The sequence below is a fragment of the Hesperophylax consimilis genome, chromosome 24 (genome assembly GCF_061612785.1).
Source record: "Hesperophylax consimilis isolate HC1 chromosome 24, BYU_Hcon_1.0, whole genome shotgun sequence".
In the NCBI taxonomy this organism is placed as follows: domain Eukaryota; kingdom Metazoa; phylum Arthropoda; class Insecta; order Trichoptera; family Limnephilidae; genus Hesperophylax; species Hesperophylax consimilis.
Genome location: NC_142859.1, coordinates 13166458 through 13188796, shown reverse-complemented (window position 1 = coordinate 13188796; position 22339 = coordinate 13166458). Strand labels below are relative to the sequence as shown.

The 22339-nt window shown below is 33.1% G+C and overlaps 1 protein-coding gene across 1 annotated transcript in view; it reads left to right on the top strand.

The window, feature by feature from the left end:
* dpr1 (defective proboscis extension response 1) overlaps window positions 1–22339 on the top strand; it is an 856597-nt gene that overhangs the window by 621021 nt on the left and 213237 nt on the right. The window contains exon 3 of the mRNA XM_089646572.1: window positions 18760–18905. Coding sequence (XP_089502698.1) covers window positions 18760–18905 — 146 coding nt within the window. The remainder of the gene's footprint in view (window positions 1–18759; window positions 18906–22339) is intronic.

Here is a 22339-nt window from a genome sequence, read left to right as displayed (position 1 = left end):
ATTTAACGAAGCTAATTTTCGAATAACAAATCTAGAACTTTAAATGTCCTTGCGTGGTAGGAATTTATAACAAGATGATGGGTGAATTAGTATTTTTGATGTATTAAAAAATAATAAAAATAATATGTGATAAAAATATTTAATTGTAAATCCAGAAATTTATCTTGCCTCTTTATTGGTTGGAGCGGAAAAAGCGTTAAAGCAATTCAGCGTCACTAAACAACAAATATTTAAAAAATATAAAAAAACCACCATGTTCCATTCATTAATAGTTGTATCAGTTGTGTAAAAGTTACACTTTATTAGTAAGGCACTTTTTCTTCACAACAAAATAATGGTCGTCAACTATAACAGCAAATCCGTTTTAATTGACAGCGAATCAGTAATTTTTTTTTTTTCAAACATTGAAACGGACCAAGAATTGACGGTTAAAACAAAATCCAATAAATGGCGTGAAATTTTTTTTTACTTTTAATTTTAAACCACTCTATTGAGTTACATAGGTAATCTCAACTTTATCCAGGACAATGGGTAAATTAAATACAGAGGACATTTGTAGCAGTTATCTTGTAACCCCGGTAATTTGAATGATACTAATAGTTACTTATACTGGATGTTGACTTGATCGAGCGCTTTAGCAAGAGTGTAGCCGTTTGTACGGAAGGGAAGAGAGCAGCGCATCGGCCGGCAACTGAAGCAAGTCAGTGCTCAGCGGAGTCAGCGGACAAGCAACAGGAAAAGTTAATCCTGGGTAGGACTGATGTGATGAATCATATCTAAATAAACATATATATAGTCTTGGTTTTGAAGTGTGTCAGTTTTAAACCACGAGTACATTTTACCTTGTTAATAAAATCTTTAATTGTTATCATCCTTTTTTTTATTCCCCACAGATGCACAATAAATTGATGGGAATAGATGAAAACGTTACACAATTACAAGGTAAACAAAAGAGAAAGCATGTGAGAGAGGGAGAGAGCAAAAAGACAAGCTGGTGGAGGGTTAGGTAGGTAGGTAATATTTCCATTGTCCTGAAGAAAGTGGAGTGCAACCGAAACCTGTCGACCTATATAACTCAATAAAATGGTTTAAAACAAAGTCAATAAAAAAATCATTCATGTCATGTCAAGCATAAAGTGTTTGCTTACTTGCATAAAAAAATAATTGTCTAAGATTTAGATCTATTGTCTTAATGTGTTAGTCCAGAACTCTTAGTAATGCCAATAATTTGTCAAAAGAAGTGGAAAGTAAGTCTTTGTATATTAAAAACATATAATTTTATTCATCTCTCTGTAATTCACATATCCTATTATGAAAAAATAAAACATTTTGGTGTAAGATTTCATTCCAAGCAATATACAAGTTAAATAATGAAATCATTCAGTACGCATTGCAAAACGTTTGTAATTAAGTTACTATTTCGGTGGCAAAGGAAGAAACGCTTTATTTTTCAACTGACCGCCTCTAAATGAAAGGGAAGAGAATTTCCGCGCAAACGACTTTATTTCATTCCATGGATTCGATTATTTTCATTGTGTTAATTATAAAATCCTTCGTTAAACTTTCTTTCATGTTCCGAGTTGGTTTCGAGTAATTCTGCGAACAATTATGTTATTCGGCGAGGTGTTGTACCGATTTATGGGCAAACTTTTGTTTTTCGAAATTTTATTTCGAGATTCGCCTCTCGCTTTAAGTTTTTAATGGTTCGCTGGAGTTTTATAATTGACGAACACTTTAAGTTTGTAAGTTTTGCTCGTTTCATCGCGCACCTATCTGATTAATAATTCATTATTAATTAATTTATTATTTCGAGCAGTAAATAATTTGAATACCGCCTAGGGCCTCGATTTTCGACGAATTCATTCTACTCGAACAACGAGTGGTTCGATTCACTTGTTGTTCGAGTGGAACGACTCTTGAAGTTTGGCGTATGTAAGTATGTACCTTCGACATACTTGGAGAAAGATAACCATTCAGAATCGAAAAGTTGTGTCGCTTGTAATGGCTTATGTGCGCTTTAGGTTATTTCACAAAACTTCGCTATATAAATATATTATTTATCTAATTATTTGAAATTATAGAAACAAACAGTAAATGGGTTACAGTGGTGAAACAATGTACAAGAATTAGATATTTCATGTTGGGTACCTATGATATGATTTTCGTAATGTCTGGTAAGTGGTATGTTTATTCCTTAATTACCAGGTGACGTGTGTAGTATAGAGGTGTTTGTGTGTGTATGTATATGTGTCTGTACATGGATGCGCATTGAACAGTTTAAATTATTGACATGATGTCACGGTTGAATTTGAGCATTGAATCAAAAAAGTGTCAATGTTTAAGTTCAGACAAATATCATTTAGAGTATGAAAAGCTCTGTTAATTGTGGAATTATTGTTAATATTAAACCATATTCAATGACTGCGTATTATTTTTTTAAAGAAAGTGTAAATAATGATTACAAAGCTCATGTTGAAAACGACACTTATAAAAACCTGTGAAAGTATCATGATTTCAAAATTAGTTATCCAGGAATTTTTCTTATGTGCACAAAAAATCCTGGATTATTTTTAACATTACTTCGGCAAATAGTTTTTTAATTTATGTTTTCTGTTTCAATGCTAAGTATTATTACACATGACATGTTGAATAATTTTTATTCTGATTTATGTGTTATAATCTTTTATTTCTTGTTTGTAATACGAAGTGGAAAAATGGAAGGATGTTTTAGTTACGTGTCTTTTTCGATTATTTATTTAAACTAATCAAAATAATTATAATATTTAATTTTATTACGTAAATGAGATTAGTACTACAAATAATGACAGAAAAAAATAGGAAGTTCTCTTTCTCTCTCCTGGATTTAGTCGTTAAAATAACAAACGAAATTTTTCAAATTATGTTCCTAAACAGCGCGAGGTGGCAATAGTGGGAGTTTAATGGAAGCTCTGAATAAAAGCTTTTAATCTTACTTTTTTTTGTTCTACACGCCTGTGAAAAGTATATATTTGGACCTCCGAAATCGTGTTAATTGCATACATAAATTCTAAAATTCCACCAATTTACATGTATTCGAGCTATAAATTTGAAAGGGGTTAATTCTGAATTCGCTTTGAATAATGTTATCTAAACATTGTGCTTGGAGTTTTATCGTAACTCTAGCCAATTTGTATTTTTAGCAATCAGAATATAACGCCGTCGAGTTTCAGTCAGTGAAATACGGTAAGCTAGATGGTTTTCTGATGCTTAAGTCGAGCTATTTATATTAACCCAACTACAAGTAAAGTACTATCATTATATCCCCTATAAATAAAAATGTATTTACCAATTATTGCATTTTTATTTAACAAAATTTGTTTCAGAAAAACCAAATATTTTGTCACTTTTGGCTCTTTTTCAAAATGAGTGATAGTTTATCGTTTGTCAAGTTCACTGTGAAATTGGATGTGAGCGTATGAGCAAAAAGGTGCTGGCGCATTTAATTAATAACAAAAAAGTTTGTAGTAAATGATTCAAAAAAGTATTTTTCAAAAAAACATAAGTTTAAAACAATCTTCATGTCTTGTATTCATTAAATGTATCTTGAAATAAACTAACTAACTACCCTACCATTCGGAAAGGGTAGGCAGAGAGAACAGATCGCTACACAAATCTGTCTCTGCATACACCCTTTGGTTCGATCACATTCATACATCGTTTCATACTTATATATTTGTATGTATGAATGCAATTAAATCAAGGACCAGTTTTGGCCAAATTTAACCGTCGGACGTGCTTGCGATTTGTATATACGGGGATGTTGTGTAAGGGTCTTTTTTTGGTGAAGGAAGAAGAGAAGTTTTGGAAAGGAAAAAGGCGCGAGGAGTGAAAGTTATATTATTAAAATACTCTTTTTACTTTTCATTCGTATTTAAAATTAAATCTTTCTCAATCACACATTCATCCTGCAAATATTTATGACTTAACGGTGCGTTTTTAAAGAAATATTATCTCATATATATGTGAAACGGAATATCAAATATAATAAAATTATAAAAAAATAAATTAAATTTTTGCGGAAAATAACTGAACAACAATATTATTCGTAAATTTTTTTTCTTGTTTTATTTTTATGCGAAATTGTACTTATTTATTAACCCTATTTTGTACTGTCATGTGAGACTTTTGACGGGACCCCACAACTTTTCCAACGGCGTTATAAGGAAACATATGGTTTCCTCCTTCACCGCATACGTCAAGACTCTCGTTTTTTTGTTTGTTGAATAAAGCTACATTTATTTTGAACTACTCTAGACACTCCAAAGTCCATTCATACCTAGTTAGTGAGCAGTATGCAAGTACTAACATTAAAATGAACAAAAAAAGTTTAAACAGCATCTCATTGCAGAATTCACCTGAAATAGATAAAATTAGAATTCAAAAATCATAAAATAGATAAGAGAAGAAAATAAAAAAGTAGCCAGAGAAGATATTCCACCAACCGCCGGGTAGCCCCAATGAGAATGAATCTTGACGAAATATTTGTGGGTAGAGGGGAAAATTCTCGAAGACCCTGAGGAAAATGTGAGCGTCGGGTTGCTGGAGGAGCAACCGAAGAGTACCGGGATCGCGCAGTCACTCCTCAGGTATGCGCATGACATTGGTAGAGATGCGAGCAATGATACGATGATATGATACGTGTGCATTAACTGGGTGATATGCACGGACAGGGTCTATCTCACCCCCTCTCAATGGGGAGAAAGGCATTACAATTTATGTAGCGTTCAGTTCAGTAGTTCAGTTTGTGATATTTATTTTCTTACGTTCGTTCCGATGGAAAATAAACATGAAAGTAGTGAGGCGGGCCGTCTTGTGGATTGCATTTCCTTGGCCTCTCACAAACAATGGATTTATACAGTCATAACACTGTAACCAATAATATTAAATCGAATATTTATTAGAATAAATTTGAATCACAATATTATTTAACGTTTCACTTCTTTTAAATGCTCTTCGTTCAATTGCTCTTATTGGCTATCTACACTTCTTACACGCACAACGCGGAGCCTATCCTAACTATCAATAAGGCAAAATAGACTGTACAAACGTTCTCATCACTGTTCAAAGTATTTATTTTTTCTTTTATCATTTCCTCCGGCATAAATAGTTGTTTATTGTAGTAATTAAGTTGAAATCAAGTGCTTATTATAAATTGTTTGCGTACTAAGCGTGAAAAAGATATGATAAGTTTATACAAAATCCTATGATTAATATATTAATCACTATACTAATAAAATAATATCTGCTCCTGAAGAAATTAGGTTAAAGTTATAAAAAACTTTGAATATTGATGGGAATTTCCGTACACTTTATTTTGCCCTTTTTCTAGTTAGGAGTGGCTCAACACGTTGTGCAGGCATCACGTAAACTAAAAAAAATGTTAAAACCCACTTAATTCCAAACCACACTTGTTTTCAACTTGCTCCTGAAGAAATAAGGTTATGTACAGAAAATACCTTTCAAATAATACACACTACCAAATTTTAACAATACGTCCAACTGAAGTAAAATATTGGCAATATTAACAACTCTGGCGCTAGTGTAGCATTGACGTTGACATTGTTTTTAAATGGTGGCCTAGAGAATTTATTAAGTACTCAATTGTGGTGTTTCGCGTTTTCTAATTTGTATTGCGAACAAATAACTAATATTTTTTTCTAATTTGTATTGTACACATAGGTATAACTAATAGCTGAAAATTGACCAGTCAGTGGCTGAGTTGACATCGCGTTTGGGTCCCATCCAGGCGAAGTGTGTTCAATTTCTCGGCTGGCTAAGTACTATATCACAACACAAGCAACATTTTCAGTTTACTCTAGTGGTAGTAGGAAATTTCCAAATAATGCAAGGTTATTCGTAACCCGGGAATGTTTGCCTTTCTTTAAAAAAATAGTTATTTAAAAAAAAGTTACAAAAATGTCCCACAAAGTATATTTCTGTTTGTGCAGTCACGGAAGTAATAATCAAAAACACTCCCAGTGGTTTTTCAGAAAGCGTTTGCCAAAAAACCTTGAAAGGTTAGATGATGAAATATAGTCTAAGCAAAAAAACATCAAGGTAGTACGTAGGTAACCAATTTTGTTTCAATTTCCATAATTTATTAGAATACATTAAATAATATATTTCACACAATGTTCATTAATATGTATGAAACAAAACCAAGGCAAACAACTCACGCCACTGGAAGGCTTTAGAACATGCTGCCACCAGAATATATGGAAAATGTCTGAAGTTGGAGGTTTTATTAAAATTATAGGGTATTTGATACTAATTTTTGATATGTCAGATTTTAAAAGACATTTTTAGAACATTTACGTAACGTTTTTAAAAAAATTTAATTAATATGTGTCAACTATATAAATGTTTACAATCCTTGAATGTTTCGTAAATAAATATCATCGAACAAATATACTATTCTATCTTGGTTTTTTTTATGTGACGTGATGTACCTTATTTCTGAGCATTTCCGTGAAATTATTCACATGCATTAAACTTTCAGTTTCAAAAATTGCAACTGATTGTGGTAACGATTCAGACAAGCAATAAGTTTCAACCAAAATAAAATATAATAATAATTAAGTGTTTAATATTTATTTTTTAAATATATAACAGCACTGTAATGAAGATAAAATTACTGAAAAACACTGAGAAGGTCACTTCGTAACCTGTTTACCGGGATAAACCAGCCGTGCATAAATTTTAAGCCACACGAGTAAATTCACAACAGGAGCAGTAAAAATTATTTAAATGATCGCGGCGCGAAATGTTTATAAAGTTATCTTGATAAGCATGTTACAATTTGTAAGACTGACTATTGACTGACTAGTAGGTAAATGCGCCGTACCTTTGATGTTTCGCTATTCTAAGTCGAGTCGTTCAATCTTCAGTCAAATCTAAAAAAAACTTACAATTTGGCTACTAGGTGGCTGACAGATAGCGCAACTAGCAATAATTGAAAATAGATTTTTTCTGCCTGCAGAGTTCAATTCATAAATTTCAAAATTGGTTATCAAAAACTGTGAAGGCTCTATTCGAGTTTAGTCACTCTTCATTATTGGCCAGTGGTTTCATAAATCTGAAATATAACATAACTTGAATGGAACCTTCACAGAACTTGCAAATCAACTTTGAAAAAAAAATCATATTTTGTGAAACGTATAAAGTGAACATCTCATACATTTTAACCTTTCCTTATCTGTGGTGTGTATTTACTACACATTGCTTCTAATAACTTTAATAACTCTATATATATAATAAATTCTGGGTTCAGATTTTATGTATTCCTCCGTTATACATTTATGCACTGAATTAAAAAATAAAATTTTACATTGTTTTCAAATTCAATTAAAAATTAGAAATTTTTGTTAAAAATCGGAATCAAATACACCAATAGAATCAACCGTGTGACAATGCTACGCGAAGAGTGTGGGAGAAAATGACACGCCATAGATGTTCCGCTTTAGTTCGCTATGCGGGAACATGAGAAATCCACACGTCCGCAGTTGTATTTTTATTTAGACCATCGATACCTACGACCACATAGCTGTGTGTGTGCTAGCCGCCAGCCAGTTGGTCGCGGACCGTCGTTAGATGTGGACCCCTCGCTTGTTTTTTTAGCATCTGCCGATGGTTTTCTCATGTTTTCAGCAATCAAATTACAATTATTATCACTTTTGATATAAAATATAATAAAAATAAGCGATTAGCTATGAATATTCATATTTTTCCGATATTAAATCACTTCTTTTGAGATGTCTGTTGACTACGCCGCACTAGAACGCTTGGATTTTTTTAGCACAGTAAGGGAAACGTTAAAGTTTATATTTGAATTGTTTTTTGGTTTGTTTATTAAATTAAATAAATAAAGATTCTTGAGATTTAAGGTTAAGATTAGAATTATTTATTTTAATGTTTGTTTGCTTGTGGATTTAAAAAAAAACAGTTCGGTTTTTACACTGGTGCATGCAGGGTTACGAATATTTTTTTCTTATATGAAAGAACACCAGAAAAATTTATTTTATGACAGTTTTTGATTTAGTTTTTGAAATTAGTTGATAATTTACCTTTTTCTTAAACAAGCTGAATATTTAAAGGAGTACCAATTATCGAGAACCAGAAAGGGGTGAGTATTACGAGAGTTTTCTCTGAAAAAGATTGCCTTCCCCTAGCGTGCGGAAAAGCGTGCCTTTGAAACTCAATATTAGGGCTATTTACCGCTTGTGCCCCAACATTTAGCGCGTTATTGCCCAAATCTATCATTCTTAAGAAAGGCGAATTCTGGCAAATTCCTGCCGTTTATGGAAAATTATGGTCCTTCATGAGTATGATGGAATAATTCACCCAATTTGGGAAGAAAACATTGTGTTCACCTTACTTAATGGTGATTTTATGTAAATCATTGATTCTCTAGGTGTTAGGGCTAAATCAGCGTTAATCTTACCTAACACGGTATTAAACACTGAAATGGAAAACTTTAGATTGTTTTCCTGCTGTTTCAGAAGACAAGACTCTTGCAATATTAAAAAATAACAAAACATTGGAATATATTATAAGTATGATAGATTCTTGAAACGATTGTGGAAAAAGTTTCTACGTAGCTATTTTTTCGTATGCAAATTATGAAGACAATTATGAAAGAATATTTCTTACTCCTAATTATTCAAGAATTATCAACAAAACTCAGTTTCTTCATCTGTACAGGGCCACAAACATAATAACAGGATACGGTTCATTGATGTTTTAACGTAATTTGTTGATATGCATAAAATGTGTAACGGACGCACTGCTCCGGGCTCGGCCGCAGTCGCCCACGTTAAAATTATCTAAAATAAAATTCTTAATGAAAAAATATAAATAAAAATTCATGTAAAATATACTTAAATATGTTCATAAATGTTGTTTAATGTAATGTAAAATGTAAAAACAATAAATGAAACGTCGGAGCTTGGCTAGGGGACACGGGCAGAGAAGTATACCGGGAGAGCTGGTGGATATCATAATAGCATTTAATTCGGGTACGGTTATGAGAATCGTGCCTATACGAGAGGGGACGTTCGGCCACGGCTCGAAGCAAAGGGCCGTGCGCCGCCATGGCGTGCGAGGTGATTTGCCGTCAGAACGTTTTACGGGCTCGATTTTGAGTATCGTGCCCGAACAAAAAAAGGCCGTGGTCGCGTTTGACCACGGGCCCGAAATTACCGGCCAAGAGGCGGTGAACGGACTGGCGGAACGCCGCGATCGCGTCACAACGCGGCCCTAGATTCCAGGAATCACAGAGAAAGTGGGCCCGTGTGAGCGTTGCGGGGCCGCCGGCGGCCTATAAAACGTGAATCAGTTTCTCGGAAGGGAGATCTCCAGAAACCACCACCAGCTCTACAACTCTCTCTTTGCCCTGCCCTCTACCTCGCTCCGACTTCTGCTTCTGCTCGCCTTCTTTCACTCTGACCCCCGCCTCACCCTGGACCACGGACTTGCCTACCCCTTCAGACCAGACTCGGAATCAGCTCAAGAACAAGCGACAAGCGATCGGACCAGCTCTACAGCGGCTTCAGAGACGCCCCGCTCTACCCCTCCACGCCACTGAAAGACGACGCCTTCCGCCTCCACAGATTGGGATCACCGGCCCATCTACAGTCTTGTGTGTCACACGATTACGTCTGATACAAAATGTAATCAACAATAATTATTCTATTCTCAAGGAAAAAATGTATATTTTTGTGGCTCATCATTCTGAAATAGTCTTAATAAAGGATTAATAATATGACATCATAGTCTCATTGGAAAAAAATCGATACAGATTTGTCCCACTTCAATTCTCTTTCCACGCGTTACTGTTTTTTAAACATCTTTTTTTTTTCAGGCGTCTGAAAAAACTTAGTATAGTATGTTTTCATGTAAAACTCCTAGAAGGCCTCAAACAAAAATCTCGAAATGTCTTGTTGCAAAATATTCTCATAATTTTTTATCAATAACTCACCTCTGCCGCGCGGGATAATCACGAATCACGTGGAAAACATGTGCATCGAGTTGTTAAGAAATTTGCGTTTAAACTTTTTAAAATATTTATTTTTATTTTAAGTTAAAGATATATACACATTTCACTTAAACTTATGAAAAAAATCTAAATATTATTGTTTACTACTAACTTACATGAGTACTTTTTTCTTAAATACTCGTACATTAATTCTATTTACTGTTGTCAAGCAATCGGAAAGGATATTGTATTCTTGCACCCTCTGCATACTGCACACTCTTGTGACCTATGCTTCTGTTAGTAGTTTCAGACTTTACAGTCACTGAATTTAGGTACAGTTTATTATATTGTATCGTATACTGCTCATGTATTTGTGATGTTTTCATTTATGTTGTATTCGTGTGTATAAATCCATTTTGGATTTTTTGGCTTAATAGGCATATGTTATATTCGTACAGTATATTGATTTTCAATAAGTTTGTTTCATGGTATACATATTTAATGGAGGTATCTGAATTATAGTTAAAAAGTTTTAAGACTATTATTTTTATTTTTATTACTTTTATTTCTTTTTTTTAGAGATCTCATAACGTACCAGAAGGATATGTGCTCTCCATACAAGATATGTATACAGACGTAGAAACACAAGTAAGATGCACATCAGGGATGTCACCAACATTTCCAATTAAATTGGGAGTACACCAAGGATCTGTCCTCAGCCCATTGCTATTCATAATGGTCATGAATTACCTAACGAGTCAAGAAATGAACAGTATTCTTAAGACTATGCTTTTTGCAGATGATGTAGTACTGATAGAAGAAAATCATTGTGATCTACAAAATAGCCTGGAAAGGTGGAGAAAGATCCTGGAGGATAATGGACTAAAAATTAGCAGGAAAAAGACGGAATATTTGTATTTACCATTTGAAGACCCAAATACTGTAATTCCTTCGATGCAATTGGATGGAGTAACATTAGCCAACTGTGACTCATTTAAGTATCTGGGCTCACTCATCCACAGAGACGGAGGATGTGCAGCGGATGTCAACCATAGGATAGGAGTGGGATGGATGAAATTTAGATCCGTAACAGGAATTTTGTGCGACACGAAAATGCCAATAAAACTTAAAAGAAAGACATACCAGACTATTGTTAGACCCGCGATAATGTATGGCTCCGAATGCTGGACTATGTACAACTCCTACTCTAGGCAACTCGAATCAGCAGAAATGCGAATGCTTAGATGGACGGCAGGAGTATCATTAAAAGATAAAATTAAAAGCTCACGCATTCGTGGTAGCCTGGGTGTCACTGACATAAACAGTAAGCTAGAAGAACGACAGTTAAGATGGTGTGGGCACATAAGACGGAGACCACCAGACCACACTGTGAAGCAGGCAATGTCTATAGAGCTTCAAAGACAGTCATCCAGAGGTAGACCAAAGAACTCCTGGATGACCCAATGCTCCAAAATCCTACAAAGAAACGGCCTAGATGAAAGCGACACTCAGAACCGAAGAAGCTATAACCTGAGAACGAGAAGAGCCGACCCCAACAGCCTACCTTGGCAATGAGTTGGGATAGTGCTAGGAAGAAGATTTCTTTTTATTTAGGAAGCAATCAGTCGTACAGTAAAAAAATATAATAATAAACATTCATATGTTCTAGACCAATTATGTTCCATTGAGTTAAATGTTGATTTAGTATTTTTAACCTACACAACATATTAAATGGCAAAAAAATAAACATTATAACAAAGAAATACATTAAATTAAAAACAAATAGAAAAAATATAACATTTCGCATAGCTATACTATTCACTACGGGTGATAATAATGTAATTTTCACAACAAAAAAATCGAATAAAGTAAAGTATTTTAATTTATTAAGCTTAATTTTATATGATATCAAGTTATGGTTGAAAATGTCTACATCTCGTAAGGCATTGTAACTTCACAGATACGTACTATACAGAGTTTTGCGCGTATTTGGATTTACAATGTGGTATTCTAAATAAATCGTTCGATCTGGTGTTTTGCTTGGGGCAACGAAATGCAATCCTTTCTAACAGATTTGATGAAACAACAAGGCAGTTCACGATTTTGTGTAAGAATAATGCATCAGAGATTTTTCTACGTTTTCTTTATATATAAAGTGACGGACAAATCGATGGTCACTAAAACGATATGTACGAGTTTTTCCAGATTTTAAGTACATAATTTAGATGGTGTTGTAATAATCCAAAGAATAATCCCTTTTTTACACGTATTGGTAGAAAATGACCTATTCTACTAAATATCCCAATCAGTGGAATAATTTTTAAGCATGTATATATTGGATGTATGTGCTGTTTAAATGATGACAAGTGTTCACCAATAAAATTTATAAAATTTTACGATTTTGCAAGCTTTTTATTTTTAACAATAAATAAAATTATAAAAATAGTTATAAAAATGGTGTGTTAAAAACTTTCAAGAATTAAATCAGATATTTTTGACATTTATGTGCTTCAATTGAAAGTGTTTTCGTATTTTCTTAGAGTAGGTATGTGGTAACACAAACCCAAATTTGAATCAATTTACTTTAAAGGTTTTTATCAGAAGAACAAATATTAAATTGGTTAATATCCTCGACTATGAATTCAAATGTTACAATTATTGTTTATTTATTTGAGAAGTGTTATTAAACTTCAATAAAACAAGTCTGTTTTTGACACGATTCAGGGTGGAAGATTCTCCTAGTATCGACAAGTGAAACAAAACCGTTCAGATTGTTTGTAGTCGTCGATGTAATGATTGAATTTTAGGGTACAATACCGTATTCCTTTGGTCAACGTATCTGCAACAATGCATGAAAAATCGCACCTCGGCATAATACACCAAATATATAAATAAATAAACCAGTATACTACTTTTGGCCATGAAAACCTCGAATCATTTCTGTGTAGTCAGGAACTTCCCGACCTTTATCTCATAACCTTCCGTCTAATAACTCGTCAACCTCACAACCCAAATTCAAAGCCACAACCCCACTGGCATCAGATGGTAGAGATCAGTTGGGAATTTTATGGGGTATTCACATTGATTTAAAAGCAATAAATCAGTATTTTACAATTCTCGTACCAGCCATTAAAATTTATATTTATAATTCATTATTATAATTTTTTTATTTAATAAGTCTTAATATATTTTGTAAATGAAACACATTTCCATTACAGCTACTAATGAGTGAGGGGTTATCGCGAAACGAGCAGGGATCTTTCGCTATAAGCGAAAGAGGATTTTTCCACAGCTATGGTAAATTAAGAGGAAAAACTTCTCCTTCAAAGGGCCCTTTGTGAAGGGATTTTGTAGGGGAGCTCTAGAAATGATATTGAAGATTTAAAAGGTTGTTTCAAAGGACTTTAGTACAAAACAAGGTAGAACAATATCATAGTACTTTAACCATAATGGGGGACTCGTAAACTATTTTTTTCGTATGTTGTGAGAGATTAACTTTGTTCTATTTAACGTACTGAGTTTTTCCGAGAACATTATTTCAAAAAAGAGAGAAAATTCTTTTTTCTGTCAAAAAGTTGCAAAAGAGTTACCTTGAACACGTATTAAGTAGGATGTGTATTGCTAAATAACTGACTTCCGCAGAAAATACTGAGTGAGAATAGATCCAAAGAGAGGTCGTATGCACGTCATCATAGATCGTCCTATATCTTAATTAGGACGATTTTCTTAATATATAAAAAAATCACGTGTCACTGTGTTCATTCACGCTGATTTCTGAAACCGCCCTACCGATTTCAATAAAATTTTATGAATATGTATGGTTAGATTCAGTTTAGAACATAAGGCAGTTTTGGACCCGATAGATGGCGCTGTTGATCTAAAAAAAAATTCAACTAATTTTGTTTTTTTTCAGTTTTTATCTTCTAAAAATACATTCAAACACAAATTTAATCTTTAAAGCCCAGCTCAATATATGTTTGATTGTGATTTTACGGATTTTTCATAGGAAAAAAAATGAACCTTATTCATTGTTAAGTTGTTTCAGCGCTATCTATTCATATTGGCAAAATACGATTTGACAAAAATATTGTTCACCACATTGCATTATATTAAATTAAAATTCATTACTAAAATTTAAAATAACAACAAGACTTAACAATTAATCATTTTTTACCACATTAATTTTTTTTAACTAAGATTTTTCATTTTATTTTTTCAACTTAAATATGAGGTGAATAAAAAAATGTAAATCGAAAGGATTTTCCGTGGATTGTATTTGCACGGCAATCTGTCATACTATGAAAGAAATATACTTCGAGGCAGTTTTAAGTGGATAAAACGGTACCGGATGCATTTTTAACTTATTTTCTATCATACTGAACAATATTCACAATCTTCTGAAATGATCAATATTGAATGAAACGTCAAAACAATATTTAAGATGGATGTAAATTGCGCATGTATTGTGTCAAATGCATAAAATATCCAACAACAGCGACAACAGAGGATAAGCAGTCTACAAAAAATGAGGTCTATATAAAATGCGTTCTATACAGGGTGTATCGGCACGTACCCGACAAACTTTAACCAGCTATTCCTTAGCATATTTGGAGTAAAAAATCTTATGGGCACTTTGCTGTCCGGTAACGTTTTTTTTAAATAAAAAATTTACCATTCATATTTTCACCACATGTCACCACTGTTTTATCCTTTGTCAAAGATCGAGAACCCATCTGGCAATATTTTATTCGAATTCCGTTGAATAATGTACGTGTGAAACTATATTGGCGCGCTTTTACAATCACAACGAAATGGCAGGGCACCATTTGTCTCATTTTTAACTATTATTATTTAGTGTGTGCGAAAGAGCGAAGACGCTTTTCGACAAACTTGCTTATAACAGCAGTTGAACACGAAAAGCAATGCCAATGACAGTGATGGAGTGTGGAAATTTTTATTTTTTTTGTTTTTAATTGAAAAAAAATGCTGCCGGACAGCAAAGTGCCCATAACATTTTTTACTCCAGATGTGCTAAGGAATAGCTGGTTAAAGTTTGTCGGGTTAGTGCCGATACACCCTGTATAGAAGGCGGGTCTGTGGCAGAACAACGTCTGCCCGGCCCTACGTGTTTATTTATAAAAAAATAGAATTTATAATTACGTATCTCTTGTTTTCAACCACTGGAGAATAATATCATTTATTTAAAAAATATATTTGAGCGCTGGAGATTTGCGTACTTTTCGTTTGCGCTTATTAAAAAAATCATACCTCCGAATTTTGATATGCAAACAGATAAACTGCTTACTGCCATTTACAGGAAATACATTTATGTATGTTTCGTCATTTATCGTTTAAAGGTTCAACAAAAAAATGTTTGTTAACTGAATTTGCCTAAAATAAACACCCACAGTATTTATAAATGCGACTATCTCAAAAAAATAACTGTTGACTATTGACATTGCTACCGTTATAAAATAAATGGTTATTATCATTTGTTTAATTCAAACGGATTAGTTCCATTTCTTAATTAACGGTGAAAGCATTATATTTTTTAATATATTCCTATTAATCTTGGAAAGAAGTCGCCCACGATGTGGTCGCCGTTTGAAGTGTGAAAGCTCTCTTTATGGTTATTTTGTGAAAAATTCACTTTACGAATTCTTTAAAATTTATTATCTGTTAGATGTTACTTAAGTGTTCAATTTTAGTTGGGTAAAATTTTACGGTTTTTTCTATAAATTTATAATTATTTCTCCAGACAAATATTTTCCACTAAACAAGTAAATATATACATTTAAATAAATAAAATTGTTGTACTAATTCGTGTTTTTATTTCAATTCCATATAAATATGTATTAATGTTTGCATATAAATATATTTTTACGTAGCTTGTACTTACCATTAATATTGCTTCTTTAATAATTATAAATCCTAACGTAAAGATCCCGTTGATTATAGAATAAAAGTCACTGTTACCCATCAATATTATTTCAATCAAGATATAAAAGATATGTCCCATCAAATGGTCCATGATGACATACGTGATATTCCCGGGACTACTATGAAGCAGATGAAATTGACAAATTGTACGAATCTACCCACTAAAACAAAATGTAAATAAATGTTTTGTTTGTGTAAAACATATTTTTTGCGTTCTGAGTTTACCGGTATCACCGCATTAGCATTTCGACTAAAATTTATTTGTATTTCCAAGTACCTACCTGTCAAAATTGTAAGTTCGGTGATAAATCTTATTTTAACTTTACTTTCTTTGTAGATAATGTCACAATTTCCCCCAAAAAATCTCTGCTAAAATAATAAGCCTTGGCACATGTTGGGTTCTTGAGAGAATCTACGAAAAACAATTTTCAGTGTTCATTGAAGCACCGAACCAAAGATAGCGAACCTGTTTAATAAGATTTTTTTTAACCCTCTGCTATTGAGGTGAATTTTTTTTTGACTGTCGGACAGACGTACATTTTATGTACCATTATAAGAAGGTACGAGTTTTTGGTGTTGGATAGCGTTCTTTTATAAATATTTAAGATTAGCTTAACTACAGGCGTTGCTCGAGCTTTTCACAGAATGTCAATCAAACTGACTGTGAATTTTATCTTATTTTGAAGGTCAAGTGTGTAAATGTTCATAAAACTCGGAATAAAACTGTAGACTTTTATACATATCAAATCCGTACCGCCCGCCAGCATTGTATTAAAACAGTTGTTGCGGAAAGTGGTCTAAAATAAACTCACTTACCAGAAAGATTTTATTAATGCTTATGAAATCGTTCAAAAATATTGATTTAAATATTAAAATTAAATTTAAATTAAATTTAAATTTCAGAAATATAACAAAATAGACATAACTTTGCGTTAACCTGGCTTAAAATAACGAACTTAAAAATATCTTTAGAGTTGCTTTGAATCTAATAGACAATACGTCTCCAAAACTTATAAATTATTACTGACTATATGTCCCGTGGACAGTTAACGTGTTGGATCATTGCTGTTGCCTTAGCCGTGCTGACAAATGAATGGGTGGCGGTAGCTGCCCCAGGAAATTAATGAGGGAGACAAAACGATGCATCACGAATTTTCAACGTCGCAACCGCGGTAATTGTAGATTTTTCGGTGTCTGACAGACGTAACGTCAGCCGGGGAGGGTTAATATGAAAAAAATCTACTATCTCTCTTAGTCAATGGGGTGAGTACATGGAATCTTCTTATCTCTGATGTGATTTATTATTATTCGAATTGAATTTCAATTAGCCTTTCTTCGATTACAGTAACATTGGTTAGTTAAGTACCCCCAGAACAGTATTATGGAATTTGATAAGTATCATTTTAAGATTTATAGACTTTCTAGGCATCTTATGAAATCATAAATTTTTTTTTTTTATGATTTTCATCTAGGAAATTAAAAAAAATTAAGGGTTAAGAAATAATCGTGTTATGAAAAATTGATTAATTACCTTGAATTCCTGAGATTCCTACCATAATTGGAGAATTGGTAGTTATTTAACCAATCTTTCCTATATTAAGTTATATCTAGTAAGCATGTATGGATAATTTTTATTAGCCCGTTTTCGAAAAAAAATATATCTTAAATGCTTTAAAATTATATTCTTTCCAAATTAAAATTAAAAAAATGTTTTTAACCTAGCAGATCATTTTTGACTCTTTTTTTTCATGTTATTCAAATACGAAAAAAGAGTCAGAGGTTTTTTTTTTTACATTAACTCCACACAAGAGGCCCTGAAGAAAATAATTTCCTTCAGGGCCAATGTCATCTTTGGAGATGCTGTGTGGAGGGTCTTTTTGTGGAGAGGAAGGAGTGAACATGGGTCTTGAAGAGTCCCATGTTGTAGGAGGGAGGAAACACAGAGGCCGGCAGTTCGTTCCACAGCCGAGCTGTTGAACTTAAGAACGAATCGTAGAAGCGACCCGTTCTCATGTGACAAATGTCAACCGTGTACAAATGTTGGGGGCGCGTTTGGCGTGTATCCCGACTATGCACCGGTGCCGAAGGGATCAATGACGCTAGTTCCTCAGAGCATCTTCCATTGTAATACCGATAGAACAAGGACAGCATACCTACCTGACGCCTGTGCTCTAAAGATTGCAGTCCGTTTGTTAAGATTGGGGAATCTATCAAACGGACCGCCCGTTTTTGCACAGAGTCAAGGGTTTTTTTCAGGTATTCAGGAGTGTTAACTAATTAAGCATAACAACTAATAATGGTACAAATTTGAGTCAGCACCAAAGATATTAGAAGAACGAGATGTGCTATGAGCAGTTCATACTGAGTGGAATTGTTTTGCCCAGTGTCGCCGGTTTTGTTCACCAATACTACTGCACATCTTCGCTTACGCTAAGGTATCCGCACTAATATATAGAACAGATTTCTGTGCGTACACGTCCCGATACCGTTCAAAGTACCCTAATTAGGTAGTACTCCGGCTACGGTCCGGCGGCCAACATAGCATATCTCGTTATTCTAATATCTTTGGTCAGCACACTTTCTAATAGAAGTGAAATGAAAAACGGATGATTTTTTGCTTTCTTAGAAATAAGACTGTTATAAAATTCTACAATTAAAAAAATATCGTCACTATATTAAGTTGTCTGTAAAGTATTATAAAAAATGTTTAGTAAAGTATTTTTTTAATACGTTTATCAATTATTATTTTTAAATTGTTGTTTTGTCCCATTCCTGTATTATCTATAATAATATTTTTCTATTTTCAGGGTTGCCACATTACGATGACGACAACCTCGGACCAAACGTCAGCTCCTACCCCTATTTCGAGTTCAACGTGCCGCGAAATGTCACCACCGCGGTGGGGCAGACAGCGTTCTTGCACTGCAGGGTGGAACAGCTGGGAGATAAGGCAGTAAGTGATTATTAAATATTTTTAGATATTTTGACAGTTTTACATTTTGTGACAACATTTTTTATTTTCAGTAGGTACTTATGGTCAAAAATTATAAGTGAAATAAGAGGTGAAATTTGCGCAAAAACCTATTTTTTTACATCGAATGAAGTATTAAAGAAAGTTATCTTAGTAAAGCGTTAAAATATAGGGAAATTTAAGAATCTAAATTTGCTTTTTCTGCAGGACAAATGACTTCTCGTCAACCAGCCTTTTAAGCGTGTTTTCTAGTGCACGGCGGCGTTATTATCAATTAGCAAGTAAAAATTTTAAATTTTGACTGGAACAACTTTTCTTTTTATATTTTTTTGAGTTTATTCTTATCATTGCAATTAATCTATATTTACACTATCTAGGGAACAAACTAATTCACTATAATTTTGTTTTCATTCAAAATAAAAGCTACCAAAAATAAAGGAAAAATTAGTTGCAAGGTAATATTGTTAATTGTGCTTTTGAAATATAAGATCGACACAAATGACGCATAATATTTAAATCGTAATGGTCAAGTGGTGACAGACGTTGTCTCAGTAAGACAGAGATCGTGGGTTCGATTTCCAGTTGAGACCGTTAGCTTTTTATTATTCTGTGTCTTATTCTGTTTCATGTTTCATTTTCTTCAATAAAATATCATTTTCATTATTTAAAAGGTTTCCAATGTATAATGTACTATATTCCCAAGAGTTTGCATACTCATTATGGGACCATACTATTCAGCATAATACAGCTTTTGACAATATTATTACAGGTTTCCAACTCGTCTTGGAAGGAGTTTATAAATAATTCTTTTAGATTAATCAGGGATTTATTATAAAGGTGACTCGATAGTCGACCTAACTAGAAGCTGGCTAATTGGAATCTGAAACAGTAAGTTTCTCTAGAAGCCTTACCACTGGCCCTGGCGACTACTGGCCACTAGCTGCCATCTTGTGGACTTCCCACGCAAGCTCTATGCACTGCCATCTTTGTGTGCATCTATGAAGCTCTTACTTCCCAACATTTTACAATATATATATATCCTATCGTAGAGTAATGTTGTACTGCAGCGCCATGAACTATGTTAAGACGCCAGCCTCAAAAAGTGACTATCTGTATAAAATATGGATAGATGGTCCTGAAGTTAGATTCATCCCTCTGCTAGCTAAGTCCTCCATTTTATAAAAAAAATAATTCCGCTTTTATAGATGATTGATTTAAACTAATTTTCGGGATATTATAAGGTATTCATACACTGAGAAATATTTTTGTCAAATTTTAACCTAAGGGTACGTTTGCTCAAATTATGGAAGGATTAAGCCATCATAAATAAATAATATATCGCAGGTTACAAGATATTAAATTTTTTAATATTTTATGAAAGGCAATGTTTCCTGGAAAAGAAATATAAAGGGAAAAGAGACTAAAAGGAAAATTCGTTAGAAAAGTCATTGACTACATGTTGCAGGAGAATATGTATTGTTATTATTTAAATGCATTTCTTAAACGTTTGATCTCAAAAGTTGAAGTAGTCTAGCATCTGGAATTACTTATGGAATTGGTTTTAAATGCATTCTTCTGAAAAATTTAACGAACAGAATAATAATGCAGAGTTGATAAGCAGAACTCCAGGTTTCCATAATCTGTACAACTTTCTCAAAATTAAGACAACTGATTAGTTTTCTGAAAGTTGGTTCGTTTACAGATGTGGGATGTTAGTTTTTCTCTAAATCCACAGTTTATTACATTATCCAAAAATAACAAAGTTAGTTGCAAGATTAACAATTTGTTTGCTTTAACAGTATTTTGTTATTTAAATCTATAAAAATAAAAATGTAAATGTTCGTTCGTTCAAAATATTAAATCTCTGAACGTTCTTCATCGATTACTTTGATAATTTTTATACCACGTTGCATTCTAATACGCGTGTGTTTTTATAAACATATATTTTATAGATGTCTCCTGTGACAAGTAAAAATTATTTTTTTGACAAACAGCGTTATCTGTTGGACAAACACGCTTTTAAACATCGCCATCTGTTGGACGTATAACTTTTTTTTTTTGCTTGACAACATTTACGGCGAAAGAGTTGTGAGAATTTCATGACAATTGAAGGTTTGGCATGATTTATACTCATATTTTCTATTTATTAAGATTTATTTTGTATTTCGGAGTCGCGACCAGAATTTCATGACGCCAGAATTCATTAATATGGAAGGTTTGGATATGTTTATGCGCATGGTTTTTATACTTAGTAAAAATATTTTTGTATTTAAAGTTTACACAACAGATAAATTACCCCCTTTAATAAGCAATATATTTCTCTTAGGTAGCTTCCCATTCACGAATTTAAGTCAGTTTTTATTGAATATTTAAGTTAAGTTTATTTGTAAATGAATAAAATTTTCACCACGTTTTTTAGTAAGACCGTAGATATATAAACATGACCCTAGATATGTAACATTTGTATCCAAAACCAACAGACTGGTTGAAATTAACCGGTCATTTTCAAATATAATTCTATTAGTATTTTCTTACTGTTTTCAATTAATCCTTTTCCTTTCCGATATTTTTAACATTTTAGATACTGGAAACGTTTTGTAACTGTAAGAATCTACTATTTTTAAGCAATTATGCTGGACCTTTATTGTTTTTAATAGATTTTATCCTCAATTAAACATGAGAATATTTATCTACAAACAGAAGGATATTTTATTTCTCAGCGTATTTTATTAAGTTCCTAGCTGGCATATGCCGGGCGTTGCTGGGGGTTATCGTCACAATCGAGGAATTTTCTATAGGCCTTTTTAAGACATACAAATTCGTTGTACATTATTTCGAGATAATTTATTAATTTAATCAGCATTAGCAATGTAAGCGCAAGAAAATATTTTTCTACTTTCTTTAATTACAATATGCATGTATTATATATATAAACCTCTCGAGAGAAATTTTATAAATGATAGTGAAAATCCTATCATAATCCGTTGCGTATTTAGGAAGAACTAAGCGCACAAACAGACAGACGCGAATAGCGACTGTTTTACATATTTAGATATTCATCTCATCGCTATGCATTAAAAGTTCCTCCATTGTTTCAGAAAGAGCACTTAAAAAGTCTCCAACCTTCTTAATAACTGCATTGAATCTTTCTAGCTCTTTTTTTCTCTCCTCATTTATTTTCAGTGTTTAAATCTTCCACCACTGTGTCCCAACTCTAATAATTATTCCACCGGTTATGTCCCAGTTTTCCCATTCCGACCGCATAAGGGCCATTCATTAACCGGTGCAAAACGCGAACATTAACCGGATTTTTTCATCCCCTTGTTTATGAATCCGTTGCTTCACACGTTGCTTTTACGGCGCCATCTTCCTTTTATGACATTGTCTAGTACCGGAAGCTTTAGTGAGACATTTCA